General features: G+C 38.0%; 3 protein-coding genes across 3 annotated transcripts in view; 1 reads left to right on the top strand and 2 right to left on the bottom strand.

The window, feature by feature from the left end:
- Window positions 1-19109: 19109 nt before the first annotated feature.
- On the bottom strand, window positions 19110-20354 carry LOC109169380 (uncharacterized mitochondrial protein AtMg00810-like). Its single transcript, XM_019318262.1, has one exon. It carries the CDS (start codon window positions 20352-20354, stop codon window positions 19110-19112), a length of 1245 nt encoding a protein of 414 aa, XP_019173807.1.
- Window positions 20355-22549: 2195 nt separating this feature from the next.
- LOC109169379 lies at window positions 22550-23653 on the bottom strand. The gene has a single exon (XM_019318261.1). It carries the CDS (start codon window positions 23651-23653, stop codon window positions 22550-22552), a length of 1104 nt encoding a protein of 367 aa, XP_019173806.1.
- Window positions 23654-25166: 1513 nt separating this feature from the next.
- LOC109169534 (transmembrane 9 superfamily member 11-like) overlaps window positions 25167-27899 on the top strand; it is a 14614-nt gene continuing 11881 nt past the window's right edge. The window contains exon 1 of the mRNA XM_019318398.1: window positions 25167-27537. Within this exon, the coding sequence (XP_019173943.1) occupies window positions 25556-27532 (1977 nt within the window). The 5' untranslated portion in view covers window positions 25167-25555 and the 3' untranslated portion in view covers window positions 27533-27537. The remainder of the gene's footprint in view (window positions 27538-27899) is intronic.

Below are 27899 nucleotides of genomic sequence, written 5' to 3'. Positions count from 1 at the left end.
ATGTAGTTAGGTTAACAGAGACGTGGGTGAAAGCAGTCATGCGGGCAGGAAGGAATGATGCTTGATGTAGGCGGGCAGGAGGGGGGGATGGTCGAGGGAGCTAGTCGAGTTACCAAACAGAACCTATAAGCAGTCGGTAAGGCGGCCAAGGAATAGAGCCACACAGACAGATGCTTGGCCAAAGTGCCAAGTAGGTGGAGACTCGCTCGGGCAGAATGGGTATACCAGGGAGCTAGGTGAGGGCAGGAGACCGAGTGCCAAAATGAGTCGCACCCGGGTAGAATAGTCAGCCGAGCGGAGGACTAAACGGATTGATCGATCATAGAGAGAGGATTGACCGACTCTGGGGCGGACTCGGGCAACAGTTGAGCTGCTAGCTGTATCTAGGAAGGATTTGGGGCGAATCTTGCGAAAGGTGGAGGAAAATCCATAGGCCACAAGGAAAGAAAATCAACTCTATTTATGGCAGGTTAGGTTTACCTAAATTATACCTTTTTTCTCTTGTATAAATAGCCAAAGAACACCCTGAAAAGGGGATTAAGCTTTCTTACGCATACTCAAGCAATAAAATACTTTTTCGGCGATATTTTTACTTTAATTAATTTTCCGGTAGTGTTGGCCCGCCGTTTGACTATTTTGGTGGTCGATAAAACCAACATTGATGTCGTTTGTGGGGATCGATACAAAGGTCGAATGCAACGCTGCCTAATGGGAGAGCGAGTTGTATTTTAAATGAGGGAGACGTATTTGAAAAAAGAGGTTGATCAAGTCCGAGATTCATTGAAAGTACATGAAGTAGAGTGGAAACTAAATGTGTGCTCAATTATGATCGATGCTTGGATAGATAGAAAGAGAATAAGCATAATTAACTTTTGTGTCAATTCAAGGTTGGGCACAATTTTTTTTAATCTTCTAAAGAATGTTCGATTGAGGCACACACAAGTCAATATATATTTGAGTATGTGGAGCATGACATTGAATAAGTTGGAGAAGAGAATGTTGTTCAAATTGTTATAGATAATGCCTCAAACAACATAGGAACTGCAAATTTGTTGAAGGAGAAGAGACCACAGATTTTTTGAACTTGTTGTGCAACCCATTCCATTAATATAATGTTTGAATGCATTGCAGGTGTGCGCAACGAATTCCATTAATCTAAATATTAATAGTGTAATTGTGTAAATGTGTAATACACTAATAGTCTAATACTTGAATGCCTTGCATGTTTACCAAGGTATAAAAGAGTTCTTGATCATATCAAGCGAAGGGTTTGACAATCTTTATCTATGCACACCATAAAACATTGGCAATGATGATAAGATCATTTACAAAGAAGCAAGCTGAGACATTGTTAGGCCAGGTGTGACTAGGTTTCTTCTGCATTCCTTACTTTACATAGTTTAGCTGATAAAAAAAGATGAATTAAATGCTATGTTTACAAGCAATGGATGAGATAAATGTAAATTTGCCAAAATAATTAAAGGGAAACATGTCTATACTACTGTCTTGAGTCAGTCATTTTGGCAAGGGGTGATTTTATGCTTGAAGGTTTTTGCATCGTTGGTGAATGTGCTTCGTATTGTTGATCAAGATAAGAAACATTCAATGAGATGTGTTTAAGGTGAGCTTATGCAGGCAAAAGAAGACATTAAAAAGTAAAAACTAAAAAACTATGAGCCTATCATTAAAATAAATAAATAATTGAAGAAAAGATGAAAATTAGGCTAGACCCCATCACTACTGAAAATCCTGCTATTTCCGTCCAACTCGTTAGACGGAAAACGGGGGTTATTGGTCGGAAAACGAGTTTCCGACCAACATTCTGTCCAAACTGAGGCCCCTGAAAAATGAACATCGATAATTCGGTCCAACATGACATATTGGTAGGAAGTTTCGTCCAACGGGTCAAAGTTGGACGGAATATCCGGATGATAACCCACCATTTTTAGAATGGGAATTTCCGTCCAACTTTAACTCGTTGGACGAAATATCCAGATGGTAACCCACCATTTCTAAAATGTGAATTACCATCCAACTTTGACGACAGTAATTCCAACCAACCGGTTGGTCGGAAATTGTGACTAACTTTGACCCTTTGGACGGAAATTTCGCATGGTAATCCACCATTTTCATAATGGGATTATCCGTCCAATTTTGAGCTGTTAGATGAAAATTCCGAGCAACAGGTTGGTCGAAAATTAGCAGTAGAATCTAAATTAATTTTTTTTTTTTAAATTTAGATCTTGCTATAATTTTGTTTTACCTGTTGTCAATACAATCTATATCATCAACAAAGTAATGTAAACACCATCTAAATTCAAAATAAAAAAAAATTAAATATCAAAATTTTTTGCAACAAAAAGATAGTTTCGTGTGCATAAATATTTAAGTAGTGCAGTATATTGCCATACACACACAAAAAAATTCATAAAAATATGAAGTACTTAATCTTGATCAGAAGCAGCTTGTGTTTCATCATTTAGTGAGCTGGAGTTGAACAACTTAGGATTTCACTGATGCAATAATGGCGGTTGTGACAAACCAAGTTTTTCCAATCCTATCATCCCATCAACAATAGTTTTTTTTGTACTCACTATTGAAATATGCAATAATACAGAAGTATTCCAATTAGAATTTAATGTACTGCCATGCTCTAAACATGGGCATTAGTAGGCTATATGCTCTAATGCATTGCAAGGCTAATGATTCGTCACAACAATTATGCTATACTAGTACTCTAGAGAGTCAATAACTAAAGTTTGTTGATGTATACACACACACACACACACAATTTAAAGTTGGGAAAATTTAGTGAGATATCAATTACAAACTTGGTTGCTTTGGAGCCCTATTTGGTAATAGTTCTGTTTGCTATATTGTACTTTACAAATTTTGTGGAACAAAATCGAGAGCTTGTATCATAAAATTTTTGTTAATTTCAAAAAAAAATGATTTTTAAAAGAAAAGGGCTCTAGGGCATTTCAAAAAAAGGTATGAAGTTCATGAATCATATCCTATTGCAAATCATTTATACCCACACTATCCACCACCAACACTAGTCAACTAATCTTTTACCTATTCCACAACACCCCCACAAAAGCATCCCAGTTCGATACATCATTTTCTCACAAAATTTAAACAAAAAATCAACTACCATAAAAAGGGTTAGTGAGTGGATTGCTAATAATAGAATAAGTATAGGATCCTGTACCTGGTAGGGTTATATGAAGGATCCCAGAGAACACATATCATCACCAACACCAAATAGGCTAATAAAATCCAATTGCTGACGAAAATGGATATGTTAGCACTTGGTGAGATTTCACCGTTTCACTATGCGTAAATGGAGCATTTGGTGTAAATTATGGTTTAGCACAACATATCACTATTTTTTCTTTGCAAGATTTTCGTTACTCTGAGTAAAGAAATGGAAGAGAAAGGACAGAAGAAAACATCATAACATATCCAGGCAACACAAAGCAAAACTGAAATGGCAAGAGCATTGATGTCTTCTTGTCTTCTCGACTCTTTAGGAAGAAGGTAGTCTTTCACTATTGAACATCAGCTGGAGGATTATCACATTTTGCTGGAGATTTTAGCACTAAAACATTAGCGGGAGATTTTCCCCCTAGATTTTTCTTCTTGCAGGCTCCATTAAATTTTGCCTCTCAAAATTGCTAAGTATACCTTTTATATGGGGATAAATACCGCATACAACATACGACAACGACTTCTCCCATTTTTATCTTATAATAATAATAATAATAATAATAATAATAATAATAATAATAATGATAATAATAATAATAATAATAATAATAATAATAATAATAATAATAATAATAATAATAATAACAACAATAACAACAATAACAACAATAACAACAATAACAACAATAACAACAATAATAAGAATAATAATAATAATAATAATAATAATAATAATAATAATAATAATAATAATAATAATAATAATAATAATAATAATAATAATAATAATAATAATAATAATAATAATAATAATAATAATAACAACAATAACAACAATAACAACAATAACAACAATAACAATAATAACAATAATAACAATAATAACAATAATAATAATAATAATAATAATAATAATAATAATAATAATAATAATAATAATAATAATAATAATAATAATAATAATAATGGATCAGGTGCATTTGTGGCTTCCCGTGCGGTTGTGCAGTTGATTAATGTGCGTGAGTTTTATACTTAATGTGCGTGAGTCTTGTGCTTAATGTGCCTGAGATTTGTACTTCATGTGCGTGAGTGTGTAATGTTAATGTGCGTGGGTTTTGTACTTAATGTGCCTGAGTATTGTGCTTAATGTGCGAGAGGTTTGTGATTAATGTGCGTGACTTTTAACACAATCGCACAGGAAGCTATAAACAAAATAGTCAGACGAAGACGAAGACATATATGATGAAGAACAGAGAGAGGGGAAGAGAGGATTAAGGGAATAGGAAGAGAAGGCGAAGACGTATATGATGAAGAACAGAGAGAGAGGAAGATAGGATTAAGGGAATAGGAAGAGAAGATGAAGACGAAGACGAAGACGTATATGAAGAAAAAGAGAGAGAGAGAGGAAGAAAGGATTAAGGGAAAAAAAGAGGAAGAGAAGACGAAGACGAAGACGTATATGTACAGAAGCAACAGGAGCACATTAACATTACACACCCACGCACATTAAGTACAAATCTCAGGCACATTAAGTACAAGACTCACGCACATTAAGTACAAAACTCACGCACATTAAGTACAAAACTCACGCACATTAACATTACACACTCACGCACATTAAGTACAAAGCTCAGGCACATTAAACACAAGACTCACGCACATTAAGTACAAAGCACACGCATTAATCAACCGCACAACCGCACGGGAAGCACCCAACCGCAATGGAACCTTTCACTATATATATATATATATATATATATATATATATATATATATATATATATATATATATATATATATATATATATATATATATATATATATATATATATATATATATATAAACACTGTTATTTTAAATTTGTAAGTAAATAACAACTCAAAATCACAAAAACTATCCATATACTATACACAAAGGATTTTATATAATAACATTACAATTGTATATTCATATACTATACACAAACACAAATACAAATTAAAAGCTATTATTTTTAAATAATACCTGGATTTGGAATATATTTTGTCGAAAATAACACTAGGTAAAAATGCTAATTTCGAACAAAGAAGCAAATTTTTACAATGGAGAAGAGAGTAAAAATGGAGAAAAGTTGAAGAAAATGAGTTGAAATGCGCAGGTTGAGTCTTAAAGATTCAAATTTCCGTCCAATGTTTTTGTTGGACGGTAATTAGTAATACCTACCACCCAATTTCTATTTCACCTACCGGTCAATTCAATTTTTCGTCCATGTGCAACCGTTGGCCGGGAATTCCAACCAACATTTTTAGTAGGTCTGAACTTTCGTCCAACGCGCAACTGTTGGATGGAATATCCGTCCAACTTTCCGTCCACTTCTATTTACAACGGAAAGTTGTGATTTTTTACAAATTACCGACCAACATTGTTGTTGGATGAAAATAGACAGATTTCCAGCAGTGCATCTTCAATAGATGGCTTTCTTGTTGGATCTTTATTACCATTATAAGGACTCTTTGCTTCATTTGGATGATGATGTTTGTATTGGAAGTTTGGGTTCCTTGAGACATATTACTTTGGTGATATAGAAGTGCAAAACACGGTACTAAAAGGAAGAATTGTCCAAGTATAAAATGAAAGATCAATTGCAGTAAAAGGAAGTGAGTCTAATGATAAGAGCATCCACATCAGCTTGAAAGATTTAGGAGTTATTTGTGGGCCCCAGCATCCACCTCATTCTCCACTATCTCACTCAATCACAAATAACTCTTCTCCACATCAGTTTGAGATATTTAGGAGTTATTTGTGGACCCCACCATTTAACTCACTATATTTTAATTATTTCTTTATCTATTTTATTTATAAATTTATATTTTATTTCTTTCTCTATTTTACTCCAACATGCCTACGAAATTGTTAAAAAATAATTAAATAAAAGGATAATTAAAGTTAATTACTTAAAATAAATTAAAGTACATAAAAATTAAAATACAAAGCAAATAAAAATACATTGAAGTACATAATAATTAAAATACAAAGCGATTAAAAAGAAATTAAAGTACATAAAAATTAAAATACAAAGCGTTTATGATAAAAGAAATTGAGTAGAAATTGAAAGAATTATAGAAATGAATTGAGAGTGGGATAAAATGTAAAAAAATTGTGAAGACATGTGGTATTTATAGATGAATATATATATTTTTTTTTTTTTTATTTAAAGTATCCGTTGCCAGCAACGGTCGGAAATGTGACCGTTGCCGGCAACCGATACAAATCTGGCCGTTGCTCGGCCAGCAACGGCCAGATTGGTATTAAATGAGAGTGGCCGCCAGCTGGCGGCCACTCTCAATCGCCCAGCCGGGCGCGTGTCGCACACGCGCCAGGCTGGGTGGTCAGTGAGACGCAATTGCGTCTCACTGCTTCTCAATGCTTTATTGTTTTTTTTTTTTTTTTTTTTTTTTTCTGACAATCTCCCTACATTTGCAGGGAGATTATTTCTCAATTATCCCATGTCCACACTAGCTATTATCTCAATAAGGGAAGAATTAATGCTGAATTATCTCAACAATATCCACAAGTGTGGATGCTCTAAGCAATATGGTCCTGGTAAATAAATTACTACTTTCAAAGTTTTCAATTTTTAATACATATTTTTTATTTATTGATTTGTTTATTATATTATTTCTTGATTAGTTAATATTAATTTTGATACTTTAGTATAGCTATAAATAGATATTATTATTTGTTATTTTGTCTTGTATATTATAAGTTATTATTTGTGTGGTGTAGAATTAGTAGACTTAGACTAGTCTATTTGTCAGGAGTTTTTAGCGTTATTATCTTTTAATCTGTGTAATCTTTGTAATCTCTATCAGTTAGTAACAGGTTTGAATTACAATCTCTAATCTGGTATCAACCAGGCTCCCGGTCCTCTCTCTCTCTCTCCACCGTACATCACCGCAAAACTCCTCCCCTCCCTCCTCCCTAAATGTCGATCAATTCATCCGAGAGAACGGTTTTCGCTGCCGGTTTTCCTTCTCCGGCCACCCCAAATCCCCTTGCGTCTGCTAATCATTACGTTTCGATGAAGCTAACCTCCCGAAACTTTCTCTTTTGGCGAACACAACTAATCCCATTCCTACGAGGCCAGGATCTCCTGGGTTTTGCCGACGGCAGCACACCCTGCCCGCCGCCGACTATTGACGCCGCCGTCGCCTCCGGTGAATCCGCGACTACCGGCACCACCACGGGACCTCTCCCCAATCTGGCGCACAAATTGTGGGCGCAACAGGATCAATCAATCTTCTCTCTGCTAATATCCTCCATGTCAGAGGAGGTCCCATCTCGCCGTCGGCCAGAATACCGCTGCAGAGGTATGGCGTTCCATCACCACGGCGCTTGGATCATCGTCGCATGCCCGCTGTCTCAATCTGTTGGGGCAGTTCCAGTCTCTTCGTCAGGGTAACGCGTCGACCACCGAGTACCTAGGACGGGCGGAGCTCCTTGTCGAGGCATTAGCACAGGCCGGGCGCACGCTTTCCATGGCGGAGCAGAACTTGTATGTGTTCGGGGCCTTCGCCTGGAGCTCAAGTCCATCGCTGCCATGCTCACGGTCACCGGCCAACCCATCTCCTTACCCCAGTTGGCAGATTTTCTCCGAGCTCAGGAGTTCATCGTGTAGGATGATTACCCCGCGATGGCCGGCAGTGGAAGTGGTGGTGCTCACACCGCCATGTATGCAGGCCGGACGTCGAACGGCGAAGGTGGCCGAGGTCGCGGTTCGAACCAGTGGCGTGGAGGTCGTGGCCGTTCTAGGCAGAGTCGCAGCAGCGAGCGGTACGGCCGTGGCGCTCCGAGATGTCAGATATGCCAGTCGCAAGGACACACGGCGGTCTACTGCTACAAACGCTATACAACCCAACCGCCGGCTCAGGCTCACGTGGCCACTTCCGGCGACAGTCCAGCGGCTGCTCTGGCAACTCAGGCGGACGGTTGGTATCCGGACGCCGGCGCATGCGACCCCCGATGCCAGAATGCTGACTCACTCCGATGAGTACACTGGCCCCGATGTGCTGCGAGTCGGTAATGGCGCAGGTTTGGCTATTTCACGAGTCGGTCATGCGTCGATCCCATCTGTATCAAAATCATTGTCTCTATCCAATGTCTTACATGTTCCAAATTTATCCGTGCCCCTGTTATCTGTAAATAAATTCACTAACGAAAATGGTGTTTATTTCGAGTTTCATAATGATTGTTTTATTGTGAAGGATTCCAAAACCAGAGCAATTCTTCTTAAAGGGCCAACATTCGGGGGTTTGTACAAGCTTCCGGTCACCCGAAGTCTCGTTGCGTATGTCTGTTCCGGCACCACTCTAGCTGTGTGGCACCGCAGGCTAGGTCACCCGCACAGTGCTGTTCAACGTCCTCTCCTTCAGAGTTGTCCCGTTTTACCAAATAAAGCAAACACCACAATGTCATGCACGACTTGTCACCTTGGCAAGTCGTCACGTTTCAAAGTAGATTGTGTAGAAAATTCTAGCAATAATATTCTAGATTTGATATTTACTGATATCTGGGGTCCTGCACCTGTAATGTCGGCCAATGGCTACCGTTATTTTATGTTATTTGTAGACGAATACTCGCGTTTCTGCTGGTTTTACCCATTACGGGTGAAATCAGACATATATAAAATATTCGAGTCATTTCGTGTGTTGGTAGAGCGCCAATTTTCGTGTTTTATCAAGTCCATTCAGTCGGATTTAGAGGGTGAGTACCAAAAATTTTGTACCATATTCCAAACACTAGGTATTAACCACCGTCAGTCATGTGCTTATACACACGAGCAAAATGGCAGGGTTGAACGCCGGAACAGACATATCATTGAAACCGGCCTCGCCCTGCTTGCCGAAGGCTCAGTACCCCTACAATATTGGGACTACGCCTTTGAAACCGCTAAGTGCCTAATTAATTACCTACCAACTCCGGTATTAAATTTTGAGAGTCCTTACTCCCATCTATACAAACACCCACCGCCATACACCTTTCTACGTGTCTTTGGGTGCCGGTGTTATCCCTATCTTCGGCCATACAATCGGCACAAGATAGAGTACCGCTCGGCCCCATGTGTCTTCTTAGGTTACCCTCCGTCCTTTAGGGGATACAGATGCATAGATCTGACTAGTGGGAAAACCTACATCTGTCGTCATGTCCGATTCGACGAGACAGTGTTTCCGTTTTCCACAAGCCAGACGGACTCCACCACGGCGCCCCCGCCCATGTCGTGGCCTTCCGGGCCCATTATACTGCGGCCCACCCTGGCGGACACCTCGCCTGGTCAAGGCCCAGTCAACACCGGGTCCGAGCCAACCCCGATCCTCTAGCTATCAAAGGGCCCGCACCAGTTACAGCTCGCCGTGTGACAACCCGTTGTCCACCACCTGACTGAGGTCATGTCATGCGCCTCCATCACATGACTCGAGGCACAAACGAGCAATTCCATGCCCTAACTGCAGTCACTGATCCAACTTGTTACTCCCAGGCTGTAGGACACCGGCACTGGCGTGAGGCTATGGACCAGGAGTTCAATGCGCTCATTCACAACAGCACTTGGCGGCTGGTTCCACCAGAGCCGTACATGAATATCATTGGGTGCAAATGGGTGTTTCACACCAAGCGGATCGCTGATGGTTAGGTGGAACCGTGGAACGCTACAAAGCCTGCCTGGTTGCCAAGGGCTTCAACCAGGTAGCGGGCGAGGATTTCTTTGACACCTTTAGTCCGGTTGTAAAACCAACTACGGTACGATTGCTTTTTTACCTTGTAGTCTCTCACAGCTGGACTCTACGCTAGTTAGATGTGCACAATGCGTTTCTCAATGGCTATCTAGCAGAGACAGTCTATATGAAACAGCCACTGGGGTATGAAGATCCAACCCATCCGGATCACGTCTGCCATTTGCAATGCACTCTCTATGGTCTCAAACAGGCACCACGGGCCTGGTTTAAGAGGCTTCATGAATTTCTTCTTCTTGCAGGTTTTACACCATCTAAGACGGATGTTTCCCTGTTTCAATATACTGCCGGGTCTTCCCGAGTGTTTTTGCTTGTCTATGTCGACGATATTATTATGTTGGGCAACGATGCCACTTTGATTACAACATTGTTCAACCACCTGTCGTCCACGTTTAAAATTTGTGACCTTGGCAAATCGGGGTTTTTCTTAGGCATTGAGACCATTCCGACAGATAATGGCTACATACTCTCACAACGACGCTATATGACGGACTTACTTAATCGGTCGGGCATGGTGGATTGCAAGCCACTCAGCACACCCGCGGCTGTCATGCAGCTAGTCACTCCGACCGAGACACCCTATGAGAATCCGACACAATACTGTCGCATTGTTGGGGCCCTACAATATCTGACGATCACGCGGCTAGACCTCTCTTATGCTGTCAACCGCCTATGCCAGTTCATGCACTCTCCAACTACTGATCACTAGGGGCTGGTTAAACGAGTCCTGCACTATATAAAGGGCACAATCGACTAGGGGTTGAGCTTGAGGGCCTCCTCTACTACCGCTATTCATGCCTTTTTCGACTAAGTAGGATGCCCTGTAGACAGAAAGAGCACTAGTGGATATGCCGTCTTTCTAGGTAGCAATCTGGTTTCTTAGCTGTCCAGGAAGCAACGGACGGTGGCCAGATCCTCTACTGAAGCTAAGTACAAGGCCCTGGCAGATGTTTCCGCTGAGGTTACGTGGATTGTCTCACTCATGCGTGAGCTCGGACTGCACTCTGATCGGCCGCCTACCCTGTGGTGTGATAATCTGGGGGCAACCTATCTCTGCGCCAATCCTGTCTTTCATGCATGGATGAAGCACGTGGAAATCGACTATCATTTTGTCCGAGGCAAAGTCGCATCCGAGGAATTTGTCGTCAACTATGTGTCTACCAATGATCAGTTAGCGGACATCCTTACTAAGCCGTTGCCTGGTCTGCGGTTTGCTGCTCTCCGCGACAAGCTCAATGTCGTCTCTCACCAACCTTGTGCTTGAGGGGGTGTGTAAATAGATATTATTATTTGTTATTTTGTCTTGTATATTATAAGTTATTATTTGTGTGGTGTAGAATTAGTAGACTTAGACTAGTCTATTAGTCAGGAGCTTTTAGTGTTATTATCTTTTAATCTCTGTAATCTCTATCAGTTAGTAACAGATTTGAATTACAATCTCTAATCATAGCAATGTGGTGGTCGACTTTTGGTATGGGAACCCCAAACTTGAAAAGACTAGCACTAAAGATTTTATCGCTTACTTCAAGTTCTTCGGGGTGTAAAAGAAATTAGATTTTATTTAGAATTTAACTATTTAATCTTTATCTACTTATTTTATTTAGAATTTACATACTTTAACTCTTCAAGTCTTTAACTATCTAAGGTAATAAATGTAATTATTCTAACAACATGTCTTTCATTTTAGGTACATAAAAAAATGGTTGGAATCTAACTGGCTCAACAATTTAGTCTTTGTCCAATTTAATACAAATTTAATATACAAAAAAAAAAAAGGAAAAAAAAAAAAGCAAAATGTTGAATTATTACTTGCTAGTGATGCAAGTTTGGCACAAGAATGGATTGTTGATAATGAGAAAGTTGATGTTGAAGAGGGAGTGGAATTTGATGAAGAATTGGATGAAGCACTAAGACCATGGAGGAGTTGTAGTTTGATCGAGGGAGCTTGAAGAAGACAACTTTGAATCCGAAAATGAAGAAGAAATTGATGTTGAGTTTGAAGATGATGAAAATCATGTGATAGATCAATGTAGACAGTAAGATGGAGAAGAAAACCTAATTTGAATTGGATGAAGACATCGACTTTATTATTATTTGTTATTTACTTTGTTAATTTGTTTTGAAGTTTGAAGACTTGAGATTTTTTGTATTGATTTCTTTTTTGAATGCTTGAAATTTGAAGATTTTTTGTATTGATTTGATCAACTTAGGGTTTTCTTTACTTGAGTTGGAAGTTTGGAATTAAGTTGATACTTTGTAATTTTGTGGAACCGTGTCTTGATTCTTGAAATCATGTTGTGAGTTTGTGTAATTGTGTTTGATTCTTTAAGTTGATACAATTCACAATTTTAGATACTTTTTAAATTAATATGTAATATTTTAGTATTAATTATTAACTATTAAAATATTAAATACTTTATATTTATTAATTCTTTACAAAGATTTTTAAAAATTGTAAAAAAATTAAAAAATCGGGTGCGCTCAGGGAACGCCGAACAATTTTTTCAACATTGTTTGTGATCATGTAAAAAAGAAGGAATAAACTATGAAACGTATGTGTACGTACCGTACGTATGAATGCATGGCATTTGTACTAATAATTGCATATGTTATGGGTGTGTAATCGTTTATGTGTATTATGTTAAGATGTGTATTATGTAATTATGCATTATATTAGATTATTCGTATTATGACCTTCAAAAAAATTATTCATATTATGTTAGGAGTTTATGTGTATTCTACTATACAATTCTATACATACGAATCAAAGAATTATTTTTAAAAAAGTTAACGATAGAAAAAGAAAACGACATCATTTTGGCCAGGGCGCATAATGCGCCCTGGTGCACGATATAATTTGCCATGGGTGTGAGTGTAGGGTTGATGAAAGTAATGTGGTTAGGATAAGCAGGGACGGATGCACATTGTTACTGCAGGGGGCCTTGGCCCCCCTCCAAAAAAAAAAATTAATAATACTAATATGAGTGAAGGCTTTGGAGAATTTATTAACTGGGTGTCTTGGGCCCTTGGCCCCCCCTCCCCCTCCCCGCACCCCCTCCCAAAAAAATATTAATAGTATATTATTATTTTTGGCCCCCTTCACCAAAGTATTAATCGTTATGCTGTAGAAGCGTGTCCATCTTGCAAGGTAAACACGGTTCTATGTTCATAATTACTGAATTATATGTTCATAATGATAAAGCTATATATTCATAATTTTAGAACTTTATATTCATAATTATTGAACTCTATATTTATAATTACAGAACTCTATGTTCATAATTACTGAATTATATATTCATAATTATAAAGCTAAATTTCATAATTTTTGAACTTCATATTCACAATTATTGAATCTATATATTCATAATTACAAAATTATATGTTCATAATTATGTTCACAACTATATGTTCATAATTTTTGAACTATATATTCATAATAATGAACCATTTTACTATTGATTGCAATGCATCTTGTGTCATCTACTAAGTTGCTTATTTAAAATTTAAGAGATAGTGGATGAGATGACTTAGTTGCAAGTGTGAAGTCTTTTTGTGAAACTGTCAACATAATTGTGCCGAATTTTGATATACTCAATATATTGCAACAAGAGGAGGTCTAGGCATCAACAAGATGAATTAACAATTGGGCATCATTACAAATTTGATATTTTTAAGGGAAAATGGTCAAATAGACCCTTTAACTTTTGATGAAAAAGCAATTAGGCCCTCAAACATTAAAAAGGTTCAATTACACCCTTGAACTCTTTAAAGTTGTATAATTAGACCTATTTACAGGCAATCAACAAGTTAACAGGTAAAAAAAAAATTAATTTAAATTTTGCCCGCTCGTCGCTGGCGACGTTCTGGAAAGTGGCCTACGTCGCATCCTTCCAGGTTGGAAGGAGGCGACGGCGATTGGAAGGAGGAGGCAAACGTCAGAAATATAGGTTTAATGATAAAACAATGGAGTTAGTTATTCTTAATTCATCGTTAGATCCAAAAGAGATGCGTATATCATTCAGAATTGATGACGTTTGCAAGTTGGTAGAAAAGTTTTACCATCAAGTTATGGAGTTAATTATTCTCAGTTTATCGTTATTCTCTTTCAAATTAATATTGGCCCCTCGCACCAACAAATCTTGGCTCCGCCCCGGAGGATAAGAGTTTGAAATAAAAAAAAAAATAATAAAGAGATTTGAGTAGAGATTTGGTGGTTTGAGGCCCCCATGGCCCCATGCGTCTCACCAATTTTTTCTTCTCTTTTTCTCTTTTTTTGCTTTCTGCTCATGTGAACTGGCCTGTTGACTTTTTCCAATTTTGCAATTTCACTTTTTTTTCTGAAGCACAAATTTTTATTTTTTTTTTTGAACATTAGTTGAGATGTAGACATTTTGGTATTTTTAAAAAATTTCTAAAGTTGCATTACTCCCCGTGCGGACATTGATCTAATTAGACCTGGCAATTATCGACACGACCCGTTAACACAATACGAAATCGGACACGAAAATAACGGGTTAGTGTTTAGCCTTAACATGTCCCAGGTCGTTAACGGGTTGACCTGTTAAGGACCCGTTATGTTTCGTGTCTTAACAGGTCAACCTGTTAAACCTATTAAGAACCCGTTTAACCCGTTAATATTATCGTGTTAACCCGTAAACACGAACCCGTTTACACAAACCTGTTCAGAACCCGTTAAGAACCATTGTCATGAATGAGATTAAAAAAGATATCATGAACATGAGTACATGACCAAGGATGAATTTACTAATACAGCAATTATTGATGTTCAACAATATGAAGTTTGAGTTTTTATTGTGTTCCATTTTATTCTAAAACTAGCATGGACTTCTTTAATTATGATTTTTGGATGTTATTTTATTATTTTATGAATGTTATAAATTGAATATTTTTTTTAGTTTGTAGTTTGATGGATTGAATTGTAGGTTTTATTTCTTTTATATATAACTTAACTTTAAATTTTAGTTTTTTTTAATATATTAATAGGTTTAGTGAGTTTAAACGTGTTTCGTGTCATATCGTGTCGACACGACTCAAAATCTATTAACAAAACGTATCTATCGTGTCAACCCGTTTAACCCGCTAACAAATCGTGTTCGTGTACGTGTTACAAATTTGAACTCGTTAACCTTATCGTGTCGTGTTCGTGTTTAGCCTTATCGTGTTCGTGTCATTATCGTGTCGACCCGTTAACGACCCATATACACGAATTGCCAGGTCTAGATCTAATTGATAAAAAGTCTTATTTAAGGCATGAGCTCATTGTGTATAGAAGTGTATAATTTAGTGTGGAGTCAAAAATTATGAAACAAGTGTTGTAATTAGGTCATTGAGTTGAAAGAAGTTTTAAATAAGGGAAGAATGCATTTTTAGCCCTCAATTATTATTTGCTAGCCGTTTTAATCCCTTTTACCATTGTAATATACTTTCATAATTCTTCAAAAAGTTATAGTTTTAACTAATGAAACAACAAAATTATTAAATTCTATTAAAATTTTACTTAGTACAGGTGTATTTTAGTAATACTTTTAAATATTTTTTTAAAAATTATAATCTTCTTTAGTCTCGATTTTTTATTTGTAAAAAAAAAAAATTAAAATTAACAGGTTTGTGTAGGAAAAATATGACCGATGTACCACAATTAAAGATGAAAATTTTAGGAAAGAAGAGTGTCAAGTATCTATTTTGAAGATGAAGAATAAAGATAATAAAATTTTAAAATACAAATATATGAAGTAAAATTTTAATAGAGTTTAATAATTTTGTTCATTTATAGGAGTTAAAACTATATAACTTTTTTTGAAGAGTTATGAGTATATCGCAACAATAAAAAAGTTAGAGACTTATTAAAACAACTAGTAATGAACAATTGGATGACTAAATTTTTTTTTCTTCCTTTACATAAACATTTAAATTTAGAGAAAAGTTTTTTTTTTTTTCAGTTCAAAAATTTAATTATAAAAGTTCAAGTTTGACTTCTATGTAAGTTGTTTATTGACATTTTTTATTTGAATTAGTCACTTATGAACAATATAAATTGATTTACTTCGTACTTTACCAACTAAGGTCACAAGGCAGGTTTCTACTAGACCGCATTTTCAAGTAGCAACAACATGCGTTCTCGTAAATCAAAATAAATATTAAATAATAATTTTAATAAGGAATGTAACCTTGTAACATGATATAGCTGTCAATTACACGTCTACCAAAATTAATGAAAATCCTACTTTCTTTCTTTTAACCTAAGACTTTTAATAATTAAGTTGGAAGATAACCCTGCTATCTCATTTAATTTACATTCTATGAGTTAATAAAGGGGTGTTTGGTACACTATAATTACAATTCATTTACAATTCAATTCTTTGACTTACCAAATTATATTGTTTGATTGGTGAAATTGCAATTCCACGGCAAGTCCCTCTTTTTGTTTAATTGGACTCCATACTTCCTTCTGATGAATTCTAATTCTTCTTATGAATTCTAATTCAGCCTAACATCTATACTATATATACAAACAAAATCCTGAAATTTTAACTTCCCGTCCAATTCTTAAAAAATCTCTCTTCCTAATAAAATGTATTGATTTTTACTTTCCCATTCGTACAATAATTCTGGGTTAAAATTCTATTTTAATATTATAAAATAGTGTAATACAATTTAATCTATATCTATACTTCTATACTATACTATATATAAAAACAAAATCTTGAAATTTTAACTTCCCGCCCAATTCCTAAAAAATCTCTTCTCCTAATAAAATATATTGATTTCTACTTTCCATTCGTACAATAATTCTGGGTTAAAATTCTATTCTAATATTATAAAATAGTGTAATACAATTTAATCTATATCTATATATCTATACTATATATAAAAACAAAATCCTGAAATTTTAACTTCCCGCCCAATTCCTAAAAAATCTCTCTTCCTAATAAAATATATTGATTTCTACTTTCCCATTCGTACAATAATTTCCGGTTAAAATTCTATTCTAATATTATAAAATAGTGTAATACAATTTAATCTATATCTATACTATACTATATATAAAAACAAAATCCTAAATTTTAACTTCTCGCCCAATTCCTAAAAAAATCTCTCCTCCTAATAAAATATATTGATTTCTACTTTCCCATTCGTACAATAATTCTGGGTTAAAATTCTATTCTAATATTATAAAATAGTGTAATACAATTTAATCTATATCTATCTATACAATATATAAAAACAAAATCCTGAAATTTTAACTTCCCGCCCAATTCCTAAAAAATCTCTCTTCCTAATAAAAATATATTGATTTCTACAATAATTCTGGGTTAAAATTCTATTCTAATATTATAAAATTGTGTAATACTATTTCTATTCTAATCTATATCTATACTATATATCAGTGTTGCAAAAATCGCGCCGCTGGCCGCGGCGAGGAAAGCCGGAATCGGCCTCCTCCGCGAGTGCCTTGCTGGCTGAACCGGCGATTAATTTTTATTTTTTTTAAGTTGTAAAGTGTCAAAAGTTTGGCAAGGCATAACTTTTGACTCGGTTGTCCGTTTTAGATAAATATTTTTTTGAAATCGCGTATTTTTTCGAGATCTATCCACCGCAAACTGTCATAGGCGGTTTGGCCTACCAATTTCTTAAAAAAAAATACTTTATTAAATAGTTTCTAAGAAAAAACTCTGAGAACCTTATGTTTTATTAATGAATTTTAAAAAATTTTAATTAAAAAATTGTCCCATGCATTATTTAATAATCTCTCTTTATAATTGGTCAAATTATTTAATTATGGTAAATTAGGGAATAATTAATGATGGTAATAGAAATCCTAGAAGAATATAGAATTGAAGAATATTTAATTATTATTATATTATTATTGTGACTCACGGAATACAATACAAGAATATTTAATTATGGTTAATATTATTATTATGCCTCACGACCATTATATACTAACAGAACTTGAAAAGAAACTAATAATAATATAATAGTAATAATATAAGTGGTAATAATAATATCTAAAAGTAATTAAGTGTTAATAATAATGAGTTTTTTCCCAATTTGGTCCCTTGACTATGGCTCATTCTCAATTTTGTATTTCGACTTTTAATTGCACCCAATGTGGTCCCTTGACTTTTAAAAATTACCCCAATTTAGTATTCCGTTACCTTTTCCATTAATTAGGCGTTAAGTTGGGCGTATTTTGGTCCATTCATCTGTTGCACGTTGTCGGTCATCTCTTTCTTTGCTTTCTTCTCCACAGAGAAGTTCTTCTGCAAACAAACACCAAAAACCCTAAATTTCTTTGCTTTCTTCTTCCTCTATTGCTTACAATGTCAACAACAAACGCCAAAGCTACGAGTTCTTCGCCTCGGCCAGAATCATTTCTATAGAAATCGATTTCCTGTCGGCGTCACCAACTGCTCGGTTTTGGAAGAGCTAAACATGACGGGTACATATGTGACCGGAGCTTTCTTGGACTTAACGCCTTTGCAGGATTTAAGGTCGCTTGATTTATCCTTCAACTTCTTCACCGGTGAGTTCCCTTTGTCGGTCACTAACCTCAGCAATATGGAAGTTCTCAACTTTAATGAGAATGGCGGTTTTACCCCGTGGTGGCTACCGATGAACATCTCTGCAGGGCTGAGAAAGCTCAAGTGTCTGGTGTTAACGGCGTATAAACTCTCCGGGAGAATCCCGGTGGAAATTGGGAGCATGGCCTCACTGGTACGGTGGACCTTGAACTGAGCAAAAATGGCATGGTGGGAAGGATCCCGTGGGAGCTAGGGATGTTACTCAACATGCAACTTCTTGAGCTTTATTACAACCAACTCGACGAAGAAATCCCAGAGGAGCTTGGGAACTTGAGTAACTTGGTGGACTTGGATTTGTCTAGGAACAGATTAATCGGCAAAATCCTGGACTCCATTTGTCGAGAAGGGAGAAGCAGTTCAAGAAAATGGAGGAAGGAAACTGGAGAAAATTGATTGATGTGTGCAGAACTCAAACTTTCATCTATATCTCTCTGTACAATCTGAATTCTATGTTATCAAAACTAAGAAGCGGGAAAGGGAAAGGTTTTAAACTATTACAACTGAAGCTAACTGCTAACTGAATTAACAGAGTTGGTTATGGAGGTTGAGTGATGTGGACAGATTCAGCTTGTTGACATCTCTTGACACCCCCCCCCCCCCCCCTCCCCCCCGGCAAGCTGGAGTGTACAGGCAATGTAGACCCAGCTTGGAGATGAACTTAGAGAAGATAGCAGAAGCAAGGGGTTTTGTGAATGCATCAGCAAGCTGGCTTTCAGTGGTGACATGCATCAGTTTCAGTACTTGCCTTTGTAGTTTTTCCCTCACAAGGTGGCAGTCTATTTCGATGTGCTTCGTCCTCTCATGGAATACTGGATTCTCTGCTATAGCAATTGCGGATTTGCTGTCACAATACAACATAGCTGGTGAATTAAGTTGTACTCCCAAGTCTTGCAGCAAGTAAATGAGCCACTGAATCTCACAAGCTGCAGCTGCAAGGGCCCTGTACTCAGCCTCGGATGAACTTCTAGATATGGTGTGTTGTTTCTTTGATTTCCATGATATTAAGGTGGTGTCAAGAAACATACAGAACCCAGTAACAGACCTTCTAGTGTCTGGACAAGCAGCCCAATCAGAGTCAGTGAACCCCTTAATCTGTAGAGATGAAGATGCTGAGAAGAACAACCCTTGGCCTGGGGTTGTTTTGGTGTATCTCAAAACCCTATGTGCTGCCTGCATGTGTACATCAGTAGGACAATCTAGGAATTGAGATAATTGTTGTGTAGCATAGCTTACATATGGTTTTGTAATTGTAAGATATAACAGTTTTCCCACAAGCCTTCTATATTGAGTAATGTCATCAATTTTGTTCCCAATGGCTTTACTGAGCTTTGTTGCTGTTGCCATAGGTGTTTTGGCTGGTTTGCAATCCAGAAAACCAGTCTCTTCAAGCAACTCTAATGTATACTTCCTTTGGGAGACAGATATGCCTTCAGTGTTCCTTGCTATTTCTATCCCCAAAAAAAATTTAAGTGCACCTAAATCTTTAATGTGAAAGACATCATCCAAGTGGCTTTTGATCTGGTTCACCTGGTTTAAGTTTGGACTTGCAATCACCACATCATCAACATATACAAGTAAAGCCACAAAATCATCTCCTTTGTCTTTTGTGAACAAAGAGGAATTTGACACAACTTGTTTGAAACCCATGCTTAAAAACTCTTGGGTAAGCTTTAGATTCCACTGTCTACTAGCTTGTTTCAATCCATAGAGGGATTTAATTAGTTTGCATACCTGGCCAGGTTTGGGAGATATAAAACCAGGGGGCATTGTCATATACACTTCTTCATTTAACTCCCCATGGAGGAAGGCATTATTCACATCTAGTTGATGAAGATTTCATCCTTTGATTGCAGCCACCCCAAGCAAAACTCTTATTGTAGTTATCTTTGCCACAGGGCTAAATATATCTAGATAGTCTAATCCAGGTGTTTGAGTGTAGCCTTTAGCCACTAACCTAGCCTTGTATCTTTCAATGGTCCCATCAGCTTTAAGTTTGGTCTTGAAAACCCATTTGCAGCCTATGGGGACTTTAGAAGGTGGGAGATCAGTGAGAATCCATGTATTGTTTGCCTGTAGGGCAGCAATTTCTGCTTCCATAGCTTTCTTCCAGCATTCTTTCTTAATGGCTTCATTGTAAGTTTTTGGTTCTTTGGCATCCAAAGCATTGACAGCAAAAACCTTGTATGCTTGTTATAGTTTTTCATAGGACATAAATTTGGAGATGTCATGTGGGGAAGATCTCCTGGTAGCATTCTGACATGCATAATCAGTAAGATAGGAAGGTGTGGTTCTTACTCTTGTTGATCTCCTTGGTTCTGGAACAGATATTGAATCTGCATTAATAGGTTCACTGTCTTGGGCTGGAACTGCTGGTGGAACCTCAGGAAAATCATTCAAGCTAGGTGGAATCTCAACAGCAGTAGGCAAAGTGGTGCCTTAATCAGAGTGGGGATATGACACATCTTCAGAGGGTAGAATCAGGCTAAATGGCTGCTGAACCTGAGAACTTTGGAAAGGAAAGATGTTTTCATAGAATGAGACATCTCTAGACAAAAACAAAACAAAAAACAAAAAAAAAAAAAAAAACAAAAAAAAAAAAAAAAAAAACTTCTTTAGTCTGAGTGTCCATTAGCTTGTAACCTTTCACACCACTAGCAAATCCCAGGAAAATACTTCTCCTAGCCCTTGGAGAGAACTTGTCCCTTTGACAGTTAGGAATAGCAGCAAATGCCAGGCATCCAAACACTCTAAGGTGTTGATATTGTGGAATCTTTTTAAACATTATCTGGTATGGGATTTGATTACATAAGGCTGCAGAAGGGAGCCTATTTACCAAATATACTGCAGGAATGATACAATCACCCCAGAACTCCTCAGGAAGACTAGCTTGAAACCTCAAAGCTCTTGCCACAGATAGGATGTGGCCATGTTTTCTTTCCACAATACTGTTCTGCTGAGGGGTATAGACACATGATGTTTGGTGAACAATTCCCTTCTTTTGATAGAATTCTTCCATCATGAACTCTTTCCCATTATCAGATCTCACACACTTGATGTTCTCCCCAAACTGAGTATTAACAAGCTCACAGAAACACTGCATAATCTGCTTTACTTCACTCTTCTTCTTCATGAGATAAACCCAAGTGATTCTGCTATGGTCATCTACCAAGGTTAGGAAATATTGATGACCATAGATAGTTGGAACATGATATGGTCCCCATATGTCAACATGAATCATATCAAAATAGTTATTTGAAATTGAAGAACTAGGCTGGAAAGGTAACCTTCTTTGCTTAGCCAAATGGCAACTTTCACAAACTGTAGGTTTATCATTACAGACTTTATTATCTAGAGTATGTAGGACACTTATTTTTCCTTCAGAAGCATGTCCTAGTCTAGCATGCCAGAAGTTACAAGCATTTACTATAGGAACAATAGCAGGTTTACATTGAGTGAGAACAGGAAAAACAAGGTGATAGAGGCCCTTCTCCAGCTTAGCCATACCAATCATCTTCCCATGTTGATCCTGTATAACACACTGATTAGTATGGAAGAGTGTGCCACAATTAGACCCCTTTCATAAGGTCTCCCAAGGAGATCAGATTATAATGGAAGATGGGGACACACAACACATTCTGCAAAACCAAATCAGTAGATAGATAGACAGTCCCAATGTGTGAGACCTCTGCCTGATGTCCATTTGGTAGATCTACATAGATCCCTTGTACTTTCTTGGATGTGTGAAGTAAATGGATGCTACAAATAATGTGGTGTGTAGCACCACTATCAATTATCCAAACTGATTCAGGCTTAGCTAAATTGGTGTGAGTATTAGCTATTTTACCTTCATGTTGAGCATTGGGGATGAAGTTGGCTGCTATAGTATTGGCATGTGGGGTGGGATCAAGGGGAGTATTAGCCTTGACTCTCTCTTGTTGTTGCATGAACTCCAAAAATTTTCTTCAATCCTCTTGAGTGAAGGATGAATTAGTCCTTGGATTTTCAGTGTCTTGCACAGAACTCTGGACTTGGGTAGAAGACCCCCACCCTTTGTTTCTTGGCTTCCAACCTGGTGGATAGCCATGCTTCTTGTAGCACTTCTCCACAGTGTGCCCTGTATAACCACAATAACTACATACAGGTTTCTGCTTCGGATTAGAGAAGGTTCTCTTACTGCCATCATCTGCTTTTGTAAAGAAAACATTTTCCCCTGTAATGCCATCTCCCAGAGCACTAGATTCAATATGTATTTGCCTCTCTTGTTGTGAAATCATGGAAAAAGCTTCACCAACATCTGGGAGGGGTTTCATCAGCATGATCTGATGCTTGGTGTTAATGTAACTATCATTCAAACCAGTTAGGAATGCAGAAAACATATCATTCTCTAAATGTGCCTTCACTTTTTCAGATAATTTGTTCCCACATTCACAACCAGTAGGGCATTCACATCCAGGAATAGTTCTAAGAACAAGAAGTTCATCCCACAGTAACTTCAATTGTGTAAAATAATCATTTATGGTAGAGTTACCTTGCTTCGTTTGATAAATTTGTGACTGGATTTCAGCAATTCTGAATATATCTTGCTGGCTGAAGCACTTTTTCAGGTCTTTCCACACTCCTTCAGCAGTATTGATCCAAAGAACACTTCGAGCTATAGTGGAAGAGACAGCCATAAGTATCCATGACAAGACCATCGTGTTGCAGCGCTCCCAATAATAATATCTTGGATCAAGCTTGCTCGGAACAGCCACATGTCCTCTTACAAAGCTCATCTTGTTCTTGGACATCAAAGCCATCTTCATAGCTCTGGCCCAAGAATGGTAATTAGACCTTCCTTCCAGCTGCACTGTAACAAGCTGTAGGGTTGGGCTTTCGTTCGGATGAATGTGAAGAGGATTCGTCAGGTCGTTCGGGTCGAAACTCCCAATCGGAGTCGGAGCTGGATTTAGAATAGGGTTTGGGCGGTTCTGATTCGCACCAAATGAACCAGCTTGGTTCTGGTTTCCTTCTGCTTGATTTGAACCTGCTTGCATAACCACATTCGCAATTGGTGGTCTCCAAGCCATTACTGCTCTGATACCATGTCGAGAAGGGAGAAGCAGTTCAAGAAAATGGAGGAAGGAAACTGGAGAAAATTGATTGATGTGTGCAGAACTCAAACTTTCATCTATATCTCTCTGTACAATCTGAATTCTATGTTATCAAAACTAAGAAGCGGGAAAGGGAAAGGTTTTAAACTATTACAACTGAAGCTAACTGCTAACTGAATTAACAGAGTTGGTTATGGAGGTTGAGTGATGTGGACAGATTCAGCTTGTTGACTTGAGGGTTGACTCTTATCTCTTGACACCATTTCCTGTCTTCCCAAGCTACAAGTCCTGCAAGTTTACAACAATACTCCCTCTGGCCAATTCCCGGCCAACCTGGCTAACTCCACCACCTTGAGAATCTTGTCCCTTTACGCCAATTCCCTATCCGGGGAAATCCCAGAAAACTTTGCGATGTCATATTCTCTGGTTGTTTTAGACTTGTCGGAAAATCAATTCTCTAGAAAGCTACCACCAAAGTTGTGTAACGGAGGTAAGTTGACGTGCATCCTTCTACTCTAGAATATGTTTTCAGGGGAATTGCCAGCAAGTTATGGGAATTGCCAGAGTGTTGTGCAGTTTAGAGTGAACTATAATCTTTTAGAGGGTAAGATCCCAGAACCCATATTTGGTGTCCCCACGCTTCAATAATTGACGTGCGTAATAACAGGTTCAACGGCTCAATCCCCATAACTTCTCTATGAAGAAAAAAGCAAAGAAAGAGACGATCGGCTGCGCGCAACAGATGAATGGACTAAAATACCCTCCAACTTAACGCCTAATTGATGAAAAAAGTAACGGAGGACCAAATTGGGGTAATTTTTAAAAGTCAAGGGACCACATTGGGTGCAATTAAAAGTCGGAATGCAAAATTGAGAATGAGCCATAGTCAAGGGACCAAAATGGGAAAAAACTCTAAGAATATTAACGTAAGAATTATAACATAGAATAAATCGTAATAATTAATAACTATAGTCTAGGATTAAATTTGGAATTGTCAGGAAAGATAAGCGACCTCGGGTGAAATTAACTCTTAAATAATTATATATCGATTTAAATATTCTTAATATATTACAACAATTTCATTTCGTGCATCGCACGGGTGAAAATACTAGTTGAAAGGAAAAAGATAAGAAAGTGATTTTTTTGCCCTTGATTATTATTACACAATGATATTTTAATCTTTATATTACTTTTTTCCTTCTTATTCCCAATAATTCTATTCATCCCTGCCGAACAATGTAATTTGAATGGCTACTTTACTCTCACCTTATTCTTTTTCCAGCAAATTACAATTATTTTTCCCCTTAATTCTCCCCCAACAAAATGTAATGTAAAAATTTACTTAAAACTAAAAGGGTGTAATAATTACAATAAATTGTGTTATTCAAACTCAAAAAAAAAAAAAAATCTCTCCTTTCTAAATCTTGAACATACTTGTTGAGGTGCATGGCATGGGGCTCGTGAGAGGAGAAATTGGGCAGAAGGCGGGCGCTGTCTGTCATGAAGAAGAAAAGGCCAAAATTCCCTGCCAGACCAAACTAACATAAAGTACGGACCGGACCACAAAGCTAAGGTAAGGAAATCGAAACGCATACCTATAAATAGGCTTTGTGGTCAGTTTCTTTGATCCTCTTCTCCTTCCACATACCCACCATTTCAGGCGTTTTCTTCCCTTCCTTCATGTGAAGATCAGATCAGTTCAAACACCCGCATCTCTTGTAAGAAACAAAATCTTAATTCATTTCAGTGTTTTTGGTGTGTACCTAGCTGCTCTCACATATGCTAGCTAGCTAATTCTCTGTGCAATAATCTTGGATTTCCATAAATCTTTGATCTCAAGTTCTGGGTTGTTTTAGATCTCTGGCAAATCTTTGATCCATGGTGGGTTTCTTAGAGCAGTTGAAGAAATGGGCACTGATCTTCTGTGCGATTCTTCAATTGGTCCAAGGATTTTATCTCCCGGGAAGTTTCCCTCACAGGTATGATATAGGCGACCAGTTATCTGTGAAGGTGAATTCTTTAACATCAATCGAGACAGAAATTCCATACGGCTATTATAGTCTGCCATTCTGTAAGCCATTAGAGGGCGTGAAGGACAGTGCTGAAAACCTTGGGGAGCTCCTAATGGGAGACAGGATTGAGACTTCTCCTTACAGATTCAAAATGCGTGTGAACGAGAGCCAGATCTTTCTGTGCCAAACCAAAGCGTTATCAGCTAATGAATTCAAGATTCTCAAGGAGAGGATTGATGAGATGTACCAGGTGAATCTGATTCTTGACAATTTGCCAGCCATTAGGTATATGACCAAAGATGGGTTCCTTCTTAGATGGACGGGGTACCCGGTTGGAGTTAAGGTCCAAAACTCGTATTATGTGTTCAATCATCTGAAATTCACTGTTTTGGTTCACAAGTATGAGAGGACCAGTGTGCCTGGTGTGATTGGGGCTGTGGATGGGGCAGAACTCATAGCAACAGATGATAAAGCTAGCAAAGAAGTTGGAGGGTATATGGTGGTGGGATTTGAAGTAGTGCCCTGCAGTTTTCTGCATAATCCGAAATCGCTTGGGAATCGAACCATGTATGCTGTGTATCCTACTCCGATTAAGTGTGATCCGGCTATGGTGGCCATGGTGATCAAGGAGGGGCAGCCGTTGGCTTTCTCGTACGAGGTGACGTTCGTGGAGAGTGACATTACTTGGCCGTCGAGGTGGGATGCGTATTTGAAGATGGAAGGGGCTAAAGTCCATTGGTTCTCTATCCTCAATTCCTTGATGGTGATTACATTCCTAGCAGGGATAGTTTTGATTATTCTGTTGAGGACGATCCGGAGAGATTTGGCTCGGTATGAGGAGCTGGATAAGGAGGCTCAGGCTCAGATGAATGAGGAGCTATCGGGGTGGAAACTGGTGGTTGGGGATGTGTTCAGGGCTCCCGAGAGCGTGGAGCTTCTGTGTGTTGTGGTGGGGGATGGGTGCCAGATTCTGGGAATGGCGGTTGCCACCATTTTCTTTGCAGCTCTTGGGTTCATGTCCCCGGCTTCTCGGGGCAGCTTGATCACCGGGATGCTCTCGTTCTACCTCTTGTTGGGGATTGTGGCAGGCTATGTTGGGGTGTGGCTGTTGAAGACCATCAACTGTGGCGATCCCACCGGGTGGTTCTCGATTTCGTGGAGAGTGGCTTGTTTCTTCCCTGGAATTGCCTTTTCGATCCTCACAATCCTCAACTTGCTCCTCTGGGGAAGCCAAAGCACGGGGGCAATCCCGCTCTTCACTTACATTATTCTACTTCTCTTGTGGTTCTGCATCTCGGTCCCATTGACTCTAATGGGTGGATTGATTGGAACCCGGGTTCCCCACTTGGAATTTCCCATCAAAACCAACCAAATCCCTCGGGAAATCCCCGCCCAGAGATTCCCAACATGGTTTCTAGTCATAGGAGCAGGGACGCTCCCCTTCGGGACTCTCTTCATCGAGCTCTTCTTCATCATGTCCAGCATATGGCTAGGCCATGTCTACTATGTCTTCGGGTTCCTCTTCATTGTCCTCATCCTCCTCGTGCTCGTGTGCGCTGAGGTTTCGCTCGTCCTCACTTACATGCAACTATGCGTGGAGGACTGGAGGTGGTGGTGGAAGTCATTCTTTGCGTCGGGCTCAGTGGCCCTCTACATCTTCCTCTACTCCATAAACTACCTAGTTTTCGACCTCAAGAGCCTCAGTGGACCTGTCTCGGCGATTCTCTACTTGGGCTACTCGTTGTTGATGGCGTTGGCTATCATGCTCGCCACGGGAGCCATCGGCTTCCTCACCTCCTTCATGTTCGTGCATCGCCTTTTCTCATCTGTCAAGATTGATTGATTGATTCATTCATTCATACCTTTCAGCTCTTTCTTTAAGTTCTATCTATTTATCTTAGTTTGGTTTGCAGTGCAATAATGGACAGTATGTTGTTTAGAGTTGCTCTGTCTGTCTGTTGAATATTGATTGAGATAGATGAACATTATATTGCTGCTTGGTGGACTAGGAAGGATTACATTATACTATTATGTATGACACACATCAAATGCATATATAAATCTGTTCAATGCCTGCCAACGTGTACGTTTTCTTCTTTTGTTTTTTCTCTTTCCTTATATATATATTTTTGTTATCTTTTACTATTTCCATTTAATCATTCTACAAGGACTCTATTTTTTACTCCAAATATATATTCGGTTATGTGTCT

Source organism: Ipomoea nil, unplaced genomic scaffold (genome assembly GCF_001879475.1).
Source record: "Ipomoea nil cultivar Tokyo-kokei standard unplaced genomic scaffold, Asagao_1.1 scaffold3314, whole genome shotgun sequence".
Classification (NCBI taxonomy): domain Eukaryota; kingdom Viridiplantae; phylum Streptophyta; class Magnoliopsida; order Solanales; family Convolvulaceae; genus Ipomoea; species Ipomoea nil.
Note: the sequence above shows the minus strand (reverse complement) of the source record. Positions and strands in the feature narration are given on the sequence as shown.

Bases quoted from the DNA above. Each gene is read 5' to 3' on its own strand.
- LOC109169380 (XM_019318262.1), bottom strand. From the start codon at position 20,354: ATGCCCCCTGGTTTTATATCTCCCAAACCTGGCCAGGTATGCAAACTA.
- LOC109169379 (XM_019318261.1), bottom strand. From the start codon at position 23,653: ATGGCTTGGAGACCACCAATTGCGAATGTGGTTATGCAAGCAGGTTCA.